The following is a 13,341-nucleotide window of genomic DNA, read 5'->3' on the forward strand; positions in this document are numbered from 1 at the left end:
GTCACTTACGCTAGCAAGGCCCGCCTATTGGCCGGTCTACGGACTTCCCACAGACAGTTGTATGTTTCATAAAAATGCACTCTGATGCGGCAAGTAAGTAGAAACGTTTCAGGGGCTTTTCGGTATTAATTTGCGGTGTTTATCGGCTAGGGAGTCGCGTGTCAGAGAGAAGGAAGCGGACGTTTCTACATCCGCTTTTGTCCCGTGGCTCCGTGAGGTTTGATGAATCCCGTGTTATTTGCTGCTCTCTTTGTATTTGGCAGTACTGTCTGGGGCGACAACAAAGGACGGACGCCTACTGTAATTTCACTTGTTTTGAGCCTGCAGAAGGCTCAGTAAGACACTTCATGGTCGTCTGCAGTCGGTTTTTCGTGTTGTGCATTCAGTGCTCGGTCAAATCCCGCCGACGTTGTTTGAGTTCAGATTGTTTTCGATGGTTATCGGTGAGTTGTGGTGTGTTTTTCCATAATTATTATTCGTCGTGCCTGGTTTCCCCGCCGGGCTCGTTTCGGCTCAAACTTGACACCGACGTAATGTCAGCGTTAATCGGCCGATTTTCTGGCCAGCTGCGGACTGTTGGGGAGAATGAAAATTGTGACGCAGTTGTCTAAAACATCTTTGGTTTGCCTGCTGCAGCGCCGCTGTCGCTCCTTGCGTCACCTGCATCAGCTGCTGCAAAACGTCTGCGCAGTGCTCTCCTGCCAGTAGCCATATAGCGATACATTTTTTAATCAATGTAAAGCGTATTCAGTCAGGGAGAAAAATGTTGGGGGGTAGACGGGGTCTGAGAGAAGTAGTTGTTTCGGAAAGGCTTGGGAGTTGTAGTTCCGCATCCCAAGCGGAGCCGCAACCCCTAATGGCCTCCTCCAAGAAGAAGAACTACAACACCCATACGGCCAAAGCTCTCTGGATACTTTGTAAACTCTGTGCAAGTTGCTTGTCTGGACTGCTATTTTAGGTATGCAGCTAGTGCTTTCCGTTCGTCTGCACGCGTTGGCTATTTTATATAAAGTTTGGCCCCTAGAAGTAAGTCACCACTTCATGACAGCTTTAAATCAGAAATCGGCTACGATTATTTTTGTGACAGGGTTGCTGAAATGGCCGAATACGTTCCGAGTTGAGGGAGAGACCTCCTCGACAGTTTTCTAGGACATGAAGACTCGATTTAGAGACCATCCGCACGATCTGTTGGTTACTTGGCAAAAATAGTCCCAAAATACGATCATAGAGTTAGTTTGTGCTACGATAATGTCACTCAACCTGTACCCCTGCTCAGTTACGGACATTTAAACTGTAGAGAAATATACTGTTTTACATCGATTCTCTTGTGGACCTAGATTTTCAGCTGAATTCCCATCTGACTACACTGGCCAGTATCCACAAGATCCATCACACCTTACACCGGCTGGTAAATATCTGCTGTCACCTTTTTTTTTTTTTCTTTTTTTTTTGAATCTCCATGTCACTGAACATATCAGTCATGTTTCCACATCTTTTTTTTTTTTTTTAAATCTTGTTAGAATCTGACCGAAGACGTTGGACAGGACAGCCACCCGTCAGGTAAACCCACACGGCTTAATCTGAAACACAGTGACCTATTTTCAGTTTCCCTTCACAGACTGTTGCATTTCTTCTTGAAAACGTTTTCAGCGTTCATGCTGTCATCCAGTCTAACAAGGCTGGAAGTTTTGGAACAGAGCTTTATCACATGCACCCACCTTGGAGGGTTTAAGAAGTCTGTGTAAAAATATGCAAACACTTTTAAACTCCAGGTGGGGCCTAGTGACTGCAAGAAATGTAGCAGCATCAGTAAATCACATGTTCACACGAAGGTGTCACACCTAAGCTGTTGCATAGCTTTAGGTAAATAATAGTAGCTCCGGTGCACCTGTTCCGTAACGCCTTGCAAGCTCCAGTCTATATGTAGTCTGGTCTATTAGTATGGAAAAGTCCAATCTTTGACCAAAGCACCCATTTCTTAATTGAAGTTTACGTTTGTGATGGTAGGATAATAAGAAGCTTTTTCCTAGCATGGCTCCTGAATATTCTATGCATATTGGTAAGATACTGTATTGGAAGCACCAATAAGAAGACATATTAGTGATATTTTTTGTTGCAACAGTGCTGTGCCAATGAGTGACTTGTCTCCACCGGTTCAGTGTTTTCCAATTAGGGTGAGGGGATGCTGATGGTGAAGCATACATTTGTTTTTAAGGCTTTTTACACGTCTTTCCGAGGCGTTGTTAGGGCAGCCAGTGGTCCAGATTGTTGTATAATAATTCTGTTTTCTTCCCAGCTTGCTGCTCTAGAGCCATGCCGCCGAGAAAAAAGAGGAGACCTTCTGCCGGAGATGACTTGTCAGCCAAGAAAAGTCGCCAAGACAGGTGGGAGATTCCTTTGTTGAAGATCTAGTAGTATTTTTATTTCCTTTCTGTTTTTCTTTTTTTACAAAAATCTTCATGTCACTTGAACTATTCCACATTGTGCCGCATTACAACCAGAAGCCTAAATGTGTTTTATTGGGATTTTCTGATGAACCAACACATTGTTGTGGAAACATTTTGTTGCAAATTTTCTTGTTTTTCATTTTATTTAATTTATTTTATGTTCCCGTCATATTTAAATTACTTGCAATTTCACACTTGTGTTATAAATGTTATATGTAACACTTTGGATAGGAGAAGCACCTCAACAGTAACCAATTTCCCCTTTGGGATCAATATTCTATAATAAAATGTTATTTATAACGCACTTTGTATGTAAATCTCAAAGTGCTACAAAGTGATTAACAAAAAGCATTAACCAATGCAAGACTCATTTAAGATATTAAATGTAAGATCTTAAGAACAAGATCTTCTGAATTGTAAAGTAGGAGAAAACGATACATTGTTTTATATATGTTATATATAAAATATATATCATATATATATATATGATATATATTTACAGGTTTTATTGGCTCTAGTGGACTTTATTTTACAGTGAATTGACAGGAAAGTGGGTAATGAGAGAGTCGGGAAGGCATGCGGCAAAGGTCACCAGTCCTGGAATCGAACCTGCGACAGCCACATCGAGGACTAAGGCCTCCATGTGTGGGTTCTGCTTAATCCCTGCGCCACCACAGCACACTGACGTCACATTAAGACTTTTTCATTAGGTTCAGTGGCTTAAAGTGGTTGAGGCTACCAGTAACTAGCTACTAATATGCCCTTTCTAGCTAGCCTTACACTCTGAGAGAGTGTACACACACTGTACTGTGTGTCAGAGTAGCTAGCATATACTGCTACCTAGCTACCAAGGGCATAGTAGTATATTAGCTAGCATACTAGGATATACTATCATGGCATGTATTAGCTAACATATTAGGATATACTAGAGTGGCATATATTTGCTAGCATACTAGCAGTTTTTTCTCTTAAGTTTCAATCAAGGTGGCCTTCACAAGGTCATAACGTCTTAAATTTGAATGGCTGAAACCTACAGAAACCCTGTAATTGCTCAGTTGGTCTGTCACGTAAATTCCAAATGAAATGTGTTGAAGTTTTTTCTCTGTATTGTTACAAAATGTGGAAGATGGTGTTGCTAAGAACCTGATTTTTCAGATTTATAAAGATGACAATTTCTGCTGTTTTACCAGTAGGGATTTTTATAAAGGATATCTTAAACCACATCATCACTTTCACATGCTGTACCGTGTGTATGGTTCTGCTGACTGTCTCCTCAATTGCAGCATTTTCAGAAAACACGAGACGTCGCAGATCCGGGAGGAGGAGACGTTTTCCAGTAAAAGATGTTTGGAGTGGTTCTATGAGTATGCAGGTAAGTAGCTTCCTTCATCCATTCATCCATCCATCACTGCTGTGCATTCACAGCTCTAAAAACTGAGCTGACGCCGCTCATTTATCTAAACCAGGTTGTGACGACGTCGTGGGTCCAGAGGGCATAGAGAAGTTCTGCGAGGACATTGGAGTAGAGCCAGAGAATGTAAGCAGATTTTATTTTATTTTTTTTCATTGTTGCTTGGGGCGTGATCTCTGGTTCTCCCAGGTAATCCCCCAGAAACTCCCAGCCTGTACTGTCAGTTTCCGTTGAGCCGGTCATTGAGGTCCGGTAACAGCCTGCCAAAGGAATCGCTCCTGTTTAACAATGTGTGCGACTGTCGTTTTTTACATTTTATTCCCAGGTGGTGATGCTAGTTCTAGCTTGGAAGCTGGAGGCTCAGAGTATGGGGTACTTCACTCTTCAGGAGTGGCTAAGAGGCATGGGCTCACTGCAGTAAGCCATCCGCAATGTTTCCATCTATTTCTATTCAAATTCTGTTCAATTCAGCAGAGCAGTTTTTAAGTATCGAGCCTCTCTGAGGTACGTCTACTGTTATTTTATTTCTTTTAAGGTGCGATTCCACTGAGAGACTGAGGAATTCGCTCGACTACCTGAGATCTGTCCTGAGCGACAGCACCAGTTTTAAGCTCATCTACAGATACGCCTTTGATTTCGCTCGGGTAAGTCGAGAGAGAGAGAGAGAGAGAGAGAGAAGTCAGAGGTTTAATTCATTTCAACTGATTGGAAAAGCTCCACGTGAGAATTGGTTACACAATGTTGCCATTTGTTTTGAGAGGTTTTTTAATTAGTAAATGGATTATATCACAGTGTAATTTGCTCAATAAACAGCCAATCATGTGGCTCGTGGATTCAAACTCCAGCCAATAGCGTGTCGGGTAGCATAGTGGCGAAATATTTCGGTTTTCCGAGCTGCATTTTGTTTTGAATATTTTTTGGGGGGAAAAAATGTGTGACCAGGCAGAGTCGGTTCAACAAAGTCTAATACTGAGCTGAGAATAGGCCGTGCAGCTTTGGTTTGGTGTATCGCATATAATTCAAAGAAACGACAAGAAAAGGGAAAAAAATAAAAAGGTTTCATGTCATTTTTGCCTGAATTTTAACACGAGTATTTTTTGGTGTTTTTTTTCATTTGAACAGGAAAAAGATCAGAGGAGTCTGGACTTGAACACAGCAAAGTGCATGCTGGGGCTTCTCCTGGGGAAAACATGGCCTCTGTTTCCTGTGTTTAATCAGTTTTTAGAGGTGAGCATATCAATAACGCGTATGTAGCCACACGGAACCTATCGGAACCACACGGTATCTAATCTGAAGCACTTGGTTTTTCTTTTGTTCCTTAGCAATCCAAGTACAAAGTCATCAACAAAGACCAGTGGTGCAATGTTTTAGAGTTCAGCAGGACAATCAACCTGGACCTTAGTAACTATGATGAAGATGGTGCCTGTAAGTCAAAACCCAATTGAATGGAAATGTATCACATAGCGATGCACCGATCCTTTTTTTTTTTTTTTTCCACTTCTGATACCGATATGAGGTTTAGTATCAGCAAAACCGATCTGATTCAGAATTTGGTGCTAAAGCAAAAGTCGCTAAAGCGTTTATTTTTTTTAAACACAGACATAAATGCACTGAATTACACATTTATTTGACACCTCTGCACCAGTACAGCACGCTTAAATATGGCAATAGTGTCATAATCTTGGTCACACATGTAAAAACAGCACAACTTTAATTAATTAACAGCCGATGTAAAATTTATAACAAACTGACAAAAACAATCGGTTGACTACCAATGTTAAAAAACTCAAATAAACTGCTACAAACCTTCTTTCAAATTGTTCAGAAAACTAAGAATTCTGAATATAATGTCAAATAAATAATAAAGCATGACATCACTCAGAGAAAAATCATAGAATTAGACTGAATAGATCTGCCCAATACCCAATCTAAAAAATTTCAATATTGGGGTCAATACAGATATTAATATCGGATCGGTGCATCTCTGGTATCCCACTGATTTGTTATGGTAGTAATGACTCTGTGTCTCTTCCTTTTGTCAGGGCCTGTTTTGCTGGATGAGTTTGTGGAATGGTACAAGGAAAGACAGATGTCATAGCTGCAGATGAGGGGTGAGAGGGTGAATGGAAGGAAAAAAAAAGTTTAACTGTGACCACAACTACTCTTGAGCATAAACAACCAATAAGCAAAACACAACAAAATCGGTAAGGCAGTGACAGTTGGTGCCTCCTGGTTAAAAGAAGGGGTTCGGGCTGTGGGTGGGTGGGTAAGTGGGTGGTTTGGGGGTTTTGCTGCCTTCCAACTCCCCGTTCGGAGGAGCGCTGTCCTTGTAGAGTTATGCTCCCTATGGAAGTTGCATTGTGGGGTGGATCCCCGTTCCCGAACCCCACCGAGTGGCGTTGCTCTCTGTCACTGTGACGTCTCATATTGTTGTCTGTGTTGGGATGACACGGTATCTGTCGTACGCTGACGGTGGAAACAAAATGGCGTAGTCAGCGCAGGGAAACCAACCATTCGCGTTGCGTTAAGAGTCTCAACTGGGATCACTCGGAAACCCCCTAGGCACACTCGAGTATTAAAAGACCCGTGCAATGAAATTCGACCTGAGCTCCTCGGGACGGATGGCACTAACTACTGTTTGTTTAGTTTAGTAGTTCTCCTAAAAAGCACACTGTGTCAAAGGGTTGACTGCAGGTTTCTGATGCCTGCGCCGTTTACTATTAAGAAAAAGCCAGTTCGTTCTTTCCCTCCATTTTTTTTTTCCTCCTTTGTCCCTCCTCCTGTTTTTGCTGATAACTTTCTGCTAGCCCCCATGCAAAGACTTCAGACCTCATAACACCAAACGAATCAGCATTGCTGCTTACCAACTCACTACAGTGCAACCGTGAGCCACCAGTGCTCTGCTCTGCATTCATTGGTCTATCGACCGGTTTATGTCTCTACGCTGCGTAGATAAGAGTATTACTGTGCCTCAAACATGGAAAGTCGCATTGTGTGTCCCGCACAGATACCAACAAACCCTACCATTTCTACATGTGACTCTACGGTGCCTTTCAAAAGTATTCATACCTCTTACTTTTTTTTCCACCCAAAGTTTGTTGCAAAACAAACACAAACTTCTACGCATTTCGTTGGGATTTAATGTAGTGGACCGACACAAAGCAGTGCTTTGTTCTGAAGCAGAAGGAAAATTATGCATAAAAAAATTTGAAAATTGGACCATGTATTTATATTCAACCCCCCTGAATTAGTCCTGCTTACAACTACTTTTCACAGCGTTATAGTTGTAATTTTATTTTTTTTGGTTTGTTTTGGTTCTTTAAGTCTACTAGTTGTGTTAATTTGAAGTTTTTTTTTGTTTTTTTTTTTTGCAGACTCCAACCGATTTTCTTGCTGTGTTTTGCTAATTTAGTAGTTTGCCTATCAACTCCATTTCTGAAAAGAACAGTATTACCACAGCATAATCCTGCCACCACCATAAATAACGGTGGGGATGATGAAGTGGGAAATATGCAGTGTCAGTTTTCCGTAACAGGGTTTTTTCCCCCCTGTTGGTTAGAAAGTCAAATTATGGACTCATCTGACCTGAGTTTACTGTATCTTATGGTAAATGCCACTTCTGAAGACTTCTTTAATGCATTTCCTTTGACCATTCATACCGTACTTGAGGGTCAGATTTGTGGAGTCTTAGTTTAGTCATTCAGTTTTCTGCACCTTCTTCTGCTTATCCAGCTGTTGTCTGTTTGGATAGACAAACAGACAACATCATCTTACATTTTAAGATGAATACTCTGAACGATGTTCCAAGCTCAGGATGTCGACTTTGCTTTAAATCCTTGTCTGAATTTGTTATTTAATAAAATAAGTTGGTTTTTTTTTTCAGACTATTTTAATTAGAATATATTAATTTGAATATAGCATGTACCTGATGTAGGTATTTAGTAAATGAGCTATATTGGAAATGATTTAGAATGAGTGTGGCCACTAGAGAACAGAAAAGTGCTTCCAGTGTAATTTAATATGCAATAGTGGTACGCATACACCACCTTGTGTCCATTGTGGTTAAACATCTTTACTACTTTCTCCGTGGCCTGTCTGCTCTGTTCCTTGGTCTTTATAGAGTTTTCTGCTTTTTTTTCCCCCAGAGTAAATGGGACCTGATACAAACACACCACACAACTCTCAATTTAGGATAAAAACAACTTAATTTTCCTTCCAATTCAGTCTATTGCACTGCTTTGTGTTGATTTGTCACAAAAATAAATAAATAAAAAAAATCCCCATCAAAATGCTCCGATGTTTAGTGTTTGCAACCTGACAAACCGTGGGGGGGGAAAAAATCAGGGGTGCTCAACGCCTTTTGCAAGACACCGTATATTCAGGACATGCAGGCAGTGACACACAAGTAGTCAGGTAACCTTTTCAGGACGATTTCAGACTGTTTAGGCTGTGTTACATAGTGCCAGATGGTGTCCATTTTTGTCTCGGTATTTGGCATCTGTTCGTCTTCCTCAGTCCACGGATAGTTTCTGGTCTCCTTTTTAATGAGTAGCATTCCTCCCAACGCTGACAGTGTTACTACAGCTGCAGTGGAACACCCGAGACCTCTCCGAGGACGCGGCGTCCTTTAGACTAGCGAGGTAGGTTTGCTCAAAGCGTTTCTTTATACCACCCGTAGGGCGTGAACGAAAAAAATAAATAAATGTGGACACTGACCGTTTGAAAGTGCGTGATGATGCTATGCTGTTCTGTTCGCCTAGTGTAACGTTCTTGTAACACATGTATAAAATCTTTTTTGTCTTTGACTGTGATGTGATGCTGCACCGTCAGAAGATTTACTATTTGCATGCATGCTCTGACAGAGCCTTTTGTGAATGGATGAGATTTTTTGAAAACATTTTTCAGACATGCTTTGTTTTGTACAGTTATTTGTGCATGTGTTTTGTGCTTAATTTGACAAACACAGTCATGTTAGTTTTATTTTTCCTATGAAAAAAAAATTAAAAAATACACACAATTGTGTCCACTACGACCTGGAACACACCTGTAACCTCATGGTGGATCAGGAGTTCCCTCCTGCATTTATCCCATCCCCACGCATCGTTATGTATAGAGTAATAAGACGGCTGCAACCGGTGTGAAGACTCTTATTTTATTTTGAAGTTCATGCAATATTTCTTTTTTTTATATATATAAATATATATATATTTTGTTTTTTTCTGCAGTTGTCATGATGCACTTAGAAATCAGTTGTTGGATCACATACATACGATTCCGTTGGGGATCTCCACCATTAGCAAAAACTGGATTTAACTGTTTCATTGCTTATCAAATACTGTGTAGAGATGAATCTTTTAGTATTCTCCAATGAAAATGCAGGAGGATGAACAGCCTTGTCCCGACTGTAAATATGTATGTAAACAATGAGTGTCTATATGTTTGTTTTCACTATAACCAATGTCTATACACATAAATAAAAAGGTTTATTAACTTACTGGCTGATTCCTGGATTCTCTGACTGTATAACATGTTTGGGGGAAAAAAAAATACAACTGACATTACGAATACAGTCCACCTTTTTACAAATACTAAGGCTCTACTACAACTTTAGGAAATTGTTTTAATGTAAGTTGGAGTATAAATGATCTCATATTGAACTTGATTTGAAGGTGTCTTGATCATTTAAAAGTGACAACCAAAAAAAATTTTTTAAACATAATTGAGGGTGCTCCTAAAATTACTAATCACAAATATTTACATGCAATTTCAAAGCTTATACGGTTGTAATAATTTACACTTAAAAATAATGTACACTTAAAAAAAAAAAAAAAATTCAATTGGCTGCCAGTTTTTCTGATTTCAGACCTTCTCATACGTTTTATTTTTTCTACCAGCAGGATCTTTTCTTTATTAAGGAGATCTCCACCTTTCCCCTCTTCAGTCATCTTGCTGAGGTGTAGCTGGATCAGGAAGTGAAGCCTCTGTCAACGAGTCCCCAGTGCTATGTCTCTTGTAGCGGGGGACACCGTACAACAGCAACAAATCTATACCTTTTTTCGACTCACTCACAGAAGGAGAATGAATTTGAGACTGTCGAGACAAGACTTTGTCTTTTTCAGACTGGCTGTGACTGGAGACGCTGCTGTCTTGTGTATCGAATGCAAGATGTGTATCTTCATCCCACTCCCAGCTTTTCCTCTCTCGTGACATGGCTTTTAGGGCACTCAGGCCTTTCCTCTCAGTCTTGCCCCCTAATGCAGCCCTCTGCATCTCAGGTGTCCTTTGGGATGAGTTTCCAAGCACACTGAGAACATCACCGGAGGGAGAGGGTGTGACTTCAGGACCAAGTGGTGAATATTTGTGTGTTTGTGTTGCATCTGATTTCTTGCTGAGCTGCAATATGCTAAAGGCAGTTGTACTACTGGCAGAATCATATGAGGGAGAAGTTAGTTCTGTGAATGAATCTTGCGGCAGGGATTTGGACGTTACATCCACGCCTCCTCCTGATTTGGATCTTGAAAGGTCAGGGAAATCATGACCAACACGAGTCCATTTTATTTTCTCCATCAGGTCTCCATCGGTCTTGGATCTGGATTGTCTCAGTCTCCTCTTTATGATGTCATCAAAGCTTGTAGTTTTTGTGGCCTTTGAGGCAAGAGACGCGTCCTTGTCATTTGACACATCTTTTGAAAGATTAGGTATTTGGTCAACAGTTTGACGACTGCCAGTCGGTGTGAAAGAACTGCCTGGTAGTGATAAGGATTTGAAAATAGATCGCTTATAAGTGATAAGCGATTCATCTGTTGGTCCAACGATAGTTGATGCTTGTGTGCTTTGCACTGCTTTGTGCTCTGTCAAGACTTCATTCTGAATGACAAAAGGTGAGGTATTACTTGGCTCTGGAGATGGTGTCTTGATATCGAAACGCCTCTTGATGCGTGGAACACCACGACTCAGGTCAGTGACACTGTGGTCTTTTGTCTCATCCTCGCTGTCACTGCTAGAAGAGGAATTAGAGCTCTGCTTTGATGGACTAGTTGAATCTTTATCACTGTGATTTTTATTTATTCTCTGTTTAACTATATCTGAGAAAGTGAACTTGTCTTCTGGACTCCTTGGAGTTGGAGACACATTTAGTTGAAAATTTTCCAGCCCTGGAGATGAGCTTTGGTGCGTTGTTTCTTGGATCCCAGCAAACCTTCTCCTTAGTCTTTGTCTTCTCATAGAACCACTTTCACTGCCGGAGGAGAAAGGAGAGTCTGGTGGGGAGTTCAAATCGGATTCTGTTGCATTGGATGAGATTTCGAGACGCTTTCGGAAGCGGGAGACGCCAAGATTCATTGTGGCCCATCTTGACTGAAGCTCTGGGTCTACCTCAAGTGTTGTTCTGCTGTCATTTGTTGGCATGTTCTCCAGGTCACCTGAAATATCAGTATACTTTACCAATTTGATGTTGTGGTCTGTCTTTGGATTGTAAGGAATGTTTATCCCGGGCGCTATGTGTAACCTTATGAACTTCTCTGAGGCTGTTGACGTAAAGGATTGATCTTCTCTGATTTTAGCTTTCTGGTCTCTGTTCTCATCCTCACTTTCACTACTGGATGATTGTGATGCAGATTTTTTAAACCCCAGGGATTTGCTGCTGAGACCCAATCGTAGCAATGGTGATGAAGTTTTATTATGAACCTGTCTGGTTAAGGATGGATTGACTCCTTCAAGGTTTGTCTCTCTGTCAACTTTCAACAATGATTCACGAGGAATAACAGTTTTGATATCTAGACGTCTTTGAATACGTGGTATTTGGCCAAGATTCAGGGTAGGCCACTGATTTTCTGAGTTAGATCTTAATGACTGAATTATGTCAGCTGGATTCCTTAAGATCAGTGGCTCTTCTAGCTTTTGTGTTTTCATGTGGCCTCTTGTCTCATCCTCACTGCTAGAAGATGAGTCAGAACTTGGAGATGGTACCTTAATATCTAGAGGACTCTTGATGTCTGTTTTTCCAAGACCAGATGAAGGCCAATGATTTTCCAATTTTACCTTTGCTGACATCTTGGTAGAAGACGTTGACACCCGCAGTTCCTCTTGCTTTTGTTGCATCACATGCCCACGTGTTTCATCCTCACTGTCACTGCTGGAAGATGAATTTGAATCTGCTGCTGGTACTTTGATATCCAGACGCCTTTTAAATTGTCTTATTTTCCAAAGATCAAGGGAAGGCCACTGGTTTCCTTGCTTTTGACTTGCTTTTTGGCTTGTTTGAACTGGCTGCTTTGATATTAATAAATCCTCTTGTTTCAATTTTGTCATTTTGTCTTTTTTATTAACACTGTCACTACCAGAAGATGAATCAGAGTCTGTAGATTGTGCCCTAGTATCTAGAGGATTCTTGAATTCTTTTGTTTTTCCAAGATCAGGTACAGACCAACGATTTTCTGGTTTAGGATGTACTTTTGGAGGAACTTTACCTGGAAGCTGTGAAATCAGCAATTCCTCTTGTTTTGTCATGTGGCCTCCGGTTTCATCTTCACTGTCGCTACTGGAAGATGAACTTGAATCTGCGGTGGGTGTTTGGATATCCAGACGTCTTTTGATTCGTGTAACTCTTCCAAAATCAAGGGTAGGCCACTGGTTTGCTGGTTTTTGGGTTACTGTAGTTACATTAGTTGGGAGTTTTGACATGTATAACCCCTCTTGCTTCTTTTGTGTGATTTGATCTCTTCTTTCATTGTCACTATCACTACTAGAAGACGAATCTGAATCTGTTGATGATACTTTGATATCCATAGGTTTCTTGATTTGGGTTGTTTTGCCAAGATCAGGTGCAGACCAACGATTTTCTGGTTTGGGATGCACTGTTGGATAAACTCTACTAGGAAGCTTGGACATCAGCAACTCTTCTTGCTTTTGTTTCATCACATGGCCTCTTGTTTCATCCTCACTGTCACAACTAGATGATGACTCTGGAACGGCGGTGGGTGCTTTGATATCCAGACGTCTTTTGATTCGTTTTACTCTCCCAAAATCAATGGTAGGCCACTGATTTGGTGGCTTCTGGGTTGATGTAGTTACCTTAACTGGAAGTTTTGAAATATATAACTCCTCTTGCTTGTTTTGTGTGATTTGATCTTTTCTTTCATTGTCACTGTCACTACTAGAAGACGAATCTGAATCTGTTGATGATACTTTGATATCCACAGGTTTCTTGATTTGGGTTGTTTTGCCAAGATCAGGTGCAGACCAACGATTTTCTGGTTTGGGATGCACTGTTGGATAAACTCTACTTGGAAGCTTTGACATCAGCAATTCATCTTGCTTTTGTTTCATCACATGACCTCTTGTTTCATCCTCACTGTCACTACTAGATGATGAATCTTTATCCGCTGTAGGTGCTTTGATATCCAGACGTCTTTTGACTTTTGTTGCTCTCCCAAAATCAAGGGTAGGCCACTGGTTTGCTGGCTTCTTTTGAGTTATGTGGTG

At 40.9% G+C, this 13,341-nt stretch overlaps 2 protein-coding genes across 6 annotated transcripts in view; one reads left to right on the forward strand and one right to left on the reverse strand.

The window, feature by feature from the left end:
- dcun1d4 (DCN1, defective in cullin neddylation 1, domain containing 4 (S. cerevisiae)) lies at positions 1-8,060 on the forward strand. Of its 3 annotated transcripts, none has more exons than XM_008407488.2 (11): positions 1-93; positions 1,338-1,408; positions 1,521-1,560; positions 2,297-2,384; positions 3,731-3,819; positions 3,914-3,984; positions 4,184-4,275; positions 4,394-4,502; positions 4,981-5,085; positions 5,181-5,283; positions 5,901-8,060. In XM_008407488.2, exons 1-11 carry the CDS (start codon positions 75-77, stop codon positions 5,954-5,956), a joined length of 843 nt encoding a protein of 280 aa, XP_008405710.1. In that variant the 5' UTR covers positions 1-74; the 3' UTR covers positions 5,957-8,060. The 3 variants fall into 3 exon arrangements, with proteins under 3 accessions (XP_008405710.1, XP_008405712.1, XP_008405711.1); XM_008407490.2 differs by lacking the exon at positions 1-93 and adding an exon at positions 118-217; XM_008407489.2 differs by lacking the exon at positions 1-93 and adding an exon at positions 240-443.
- Positions 7,217-13,341, reverse strand: part of lrrc66 (leucine rich repeat containing 66) — a 16,227-nt gene continuing 10,102 nt past the window's right edge. For 2 of the 3 annotated variants that reach the window (XM_017304462.1, XM_017304461.1), the window contains one exon: positions 7,217-13,335. In XM_017304462.1, coding sequence (XP_017159951.1) covers positions 9,796-13,335 — 3,540 coding nt within the window. In that variant the 3' untranslated portion in view covers positions 7,217-9,795. The remainder of the gene's footprint in view (positions 13,336-13,341) is intronic. The other variant, XM_017304463.1, reaches the window with a different exon arrangement.

This window comes from Poecilia reticulata, linkage group LG4 (assembly GCF_000633615.1).
Source record: "Poecilia reticulata strain Guanapo linkage group LG4, Guppy_female_1.0+MT, whole genome shotgun sequence".
NCBI lineage: Eukaryota > Metazoa > Chordata > Actinopteri > Cyprinodontiformes > Poeciliidae > Poecilia > Poecilia reticulata.

What these genes read in the sequence shown, in the direction of transcription:
- dcun1d4 (XM_008407488.2), top strand. An exon ending in AAGAAAAGTCGCCAAGACAG is followed by an intron (nt 2,385 to 3,730) that starts GTGGGAGATTCC and finishes CCTCAATTGCAG; the next exon opens with CATTTTCAGAAAACACGAGA. An exon ending in AGAGGCATGGGCTCACTGCA is followed by an intron (nt 4,276 to 4,393) that starts GTAAGCCATCCG and finishes ATTTCTTTTAAG; the next exon opens with GTGCGATTCCACTGAGAGAC.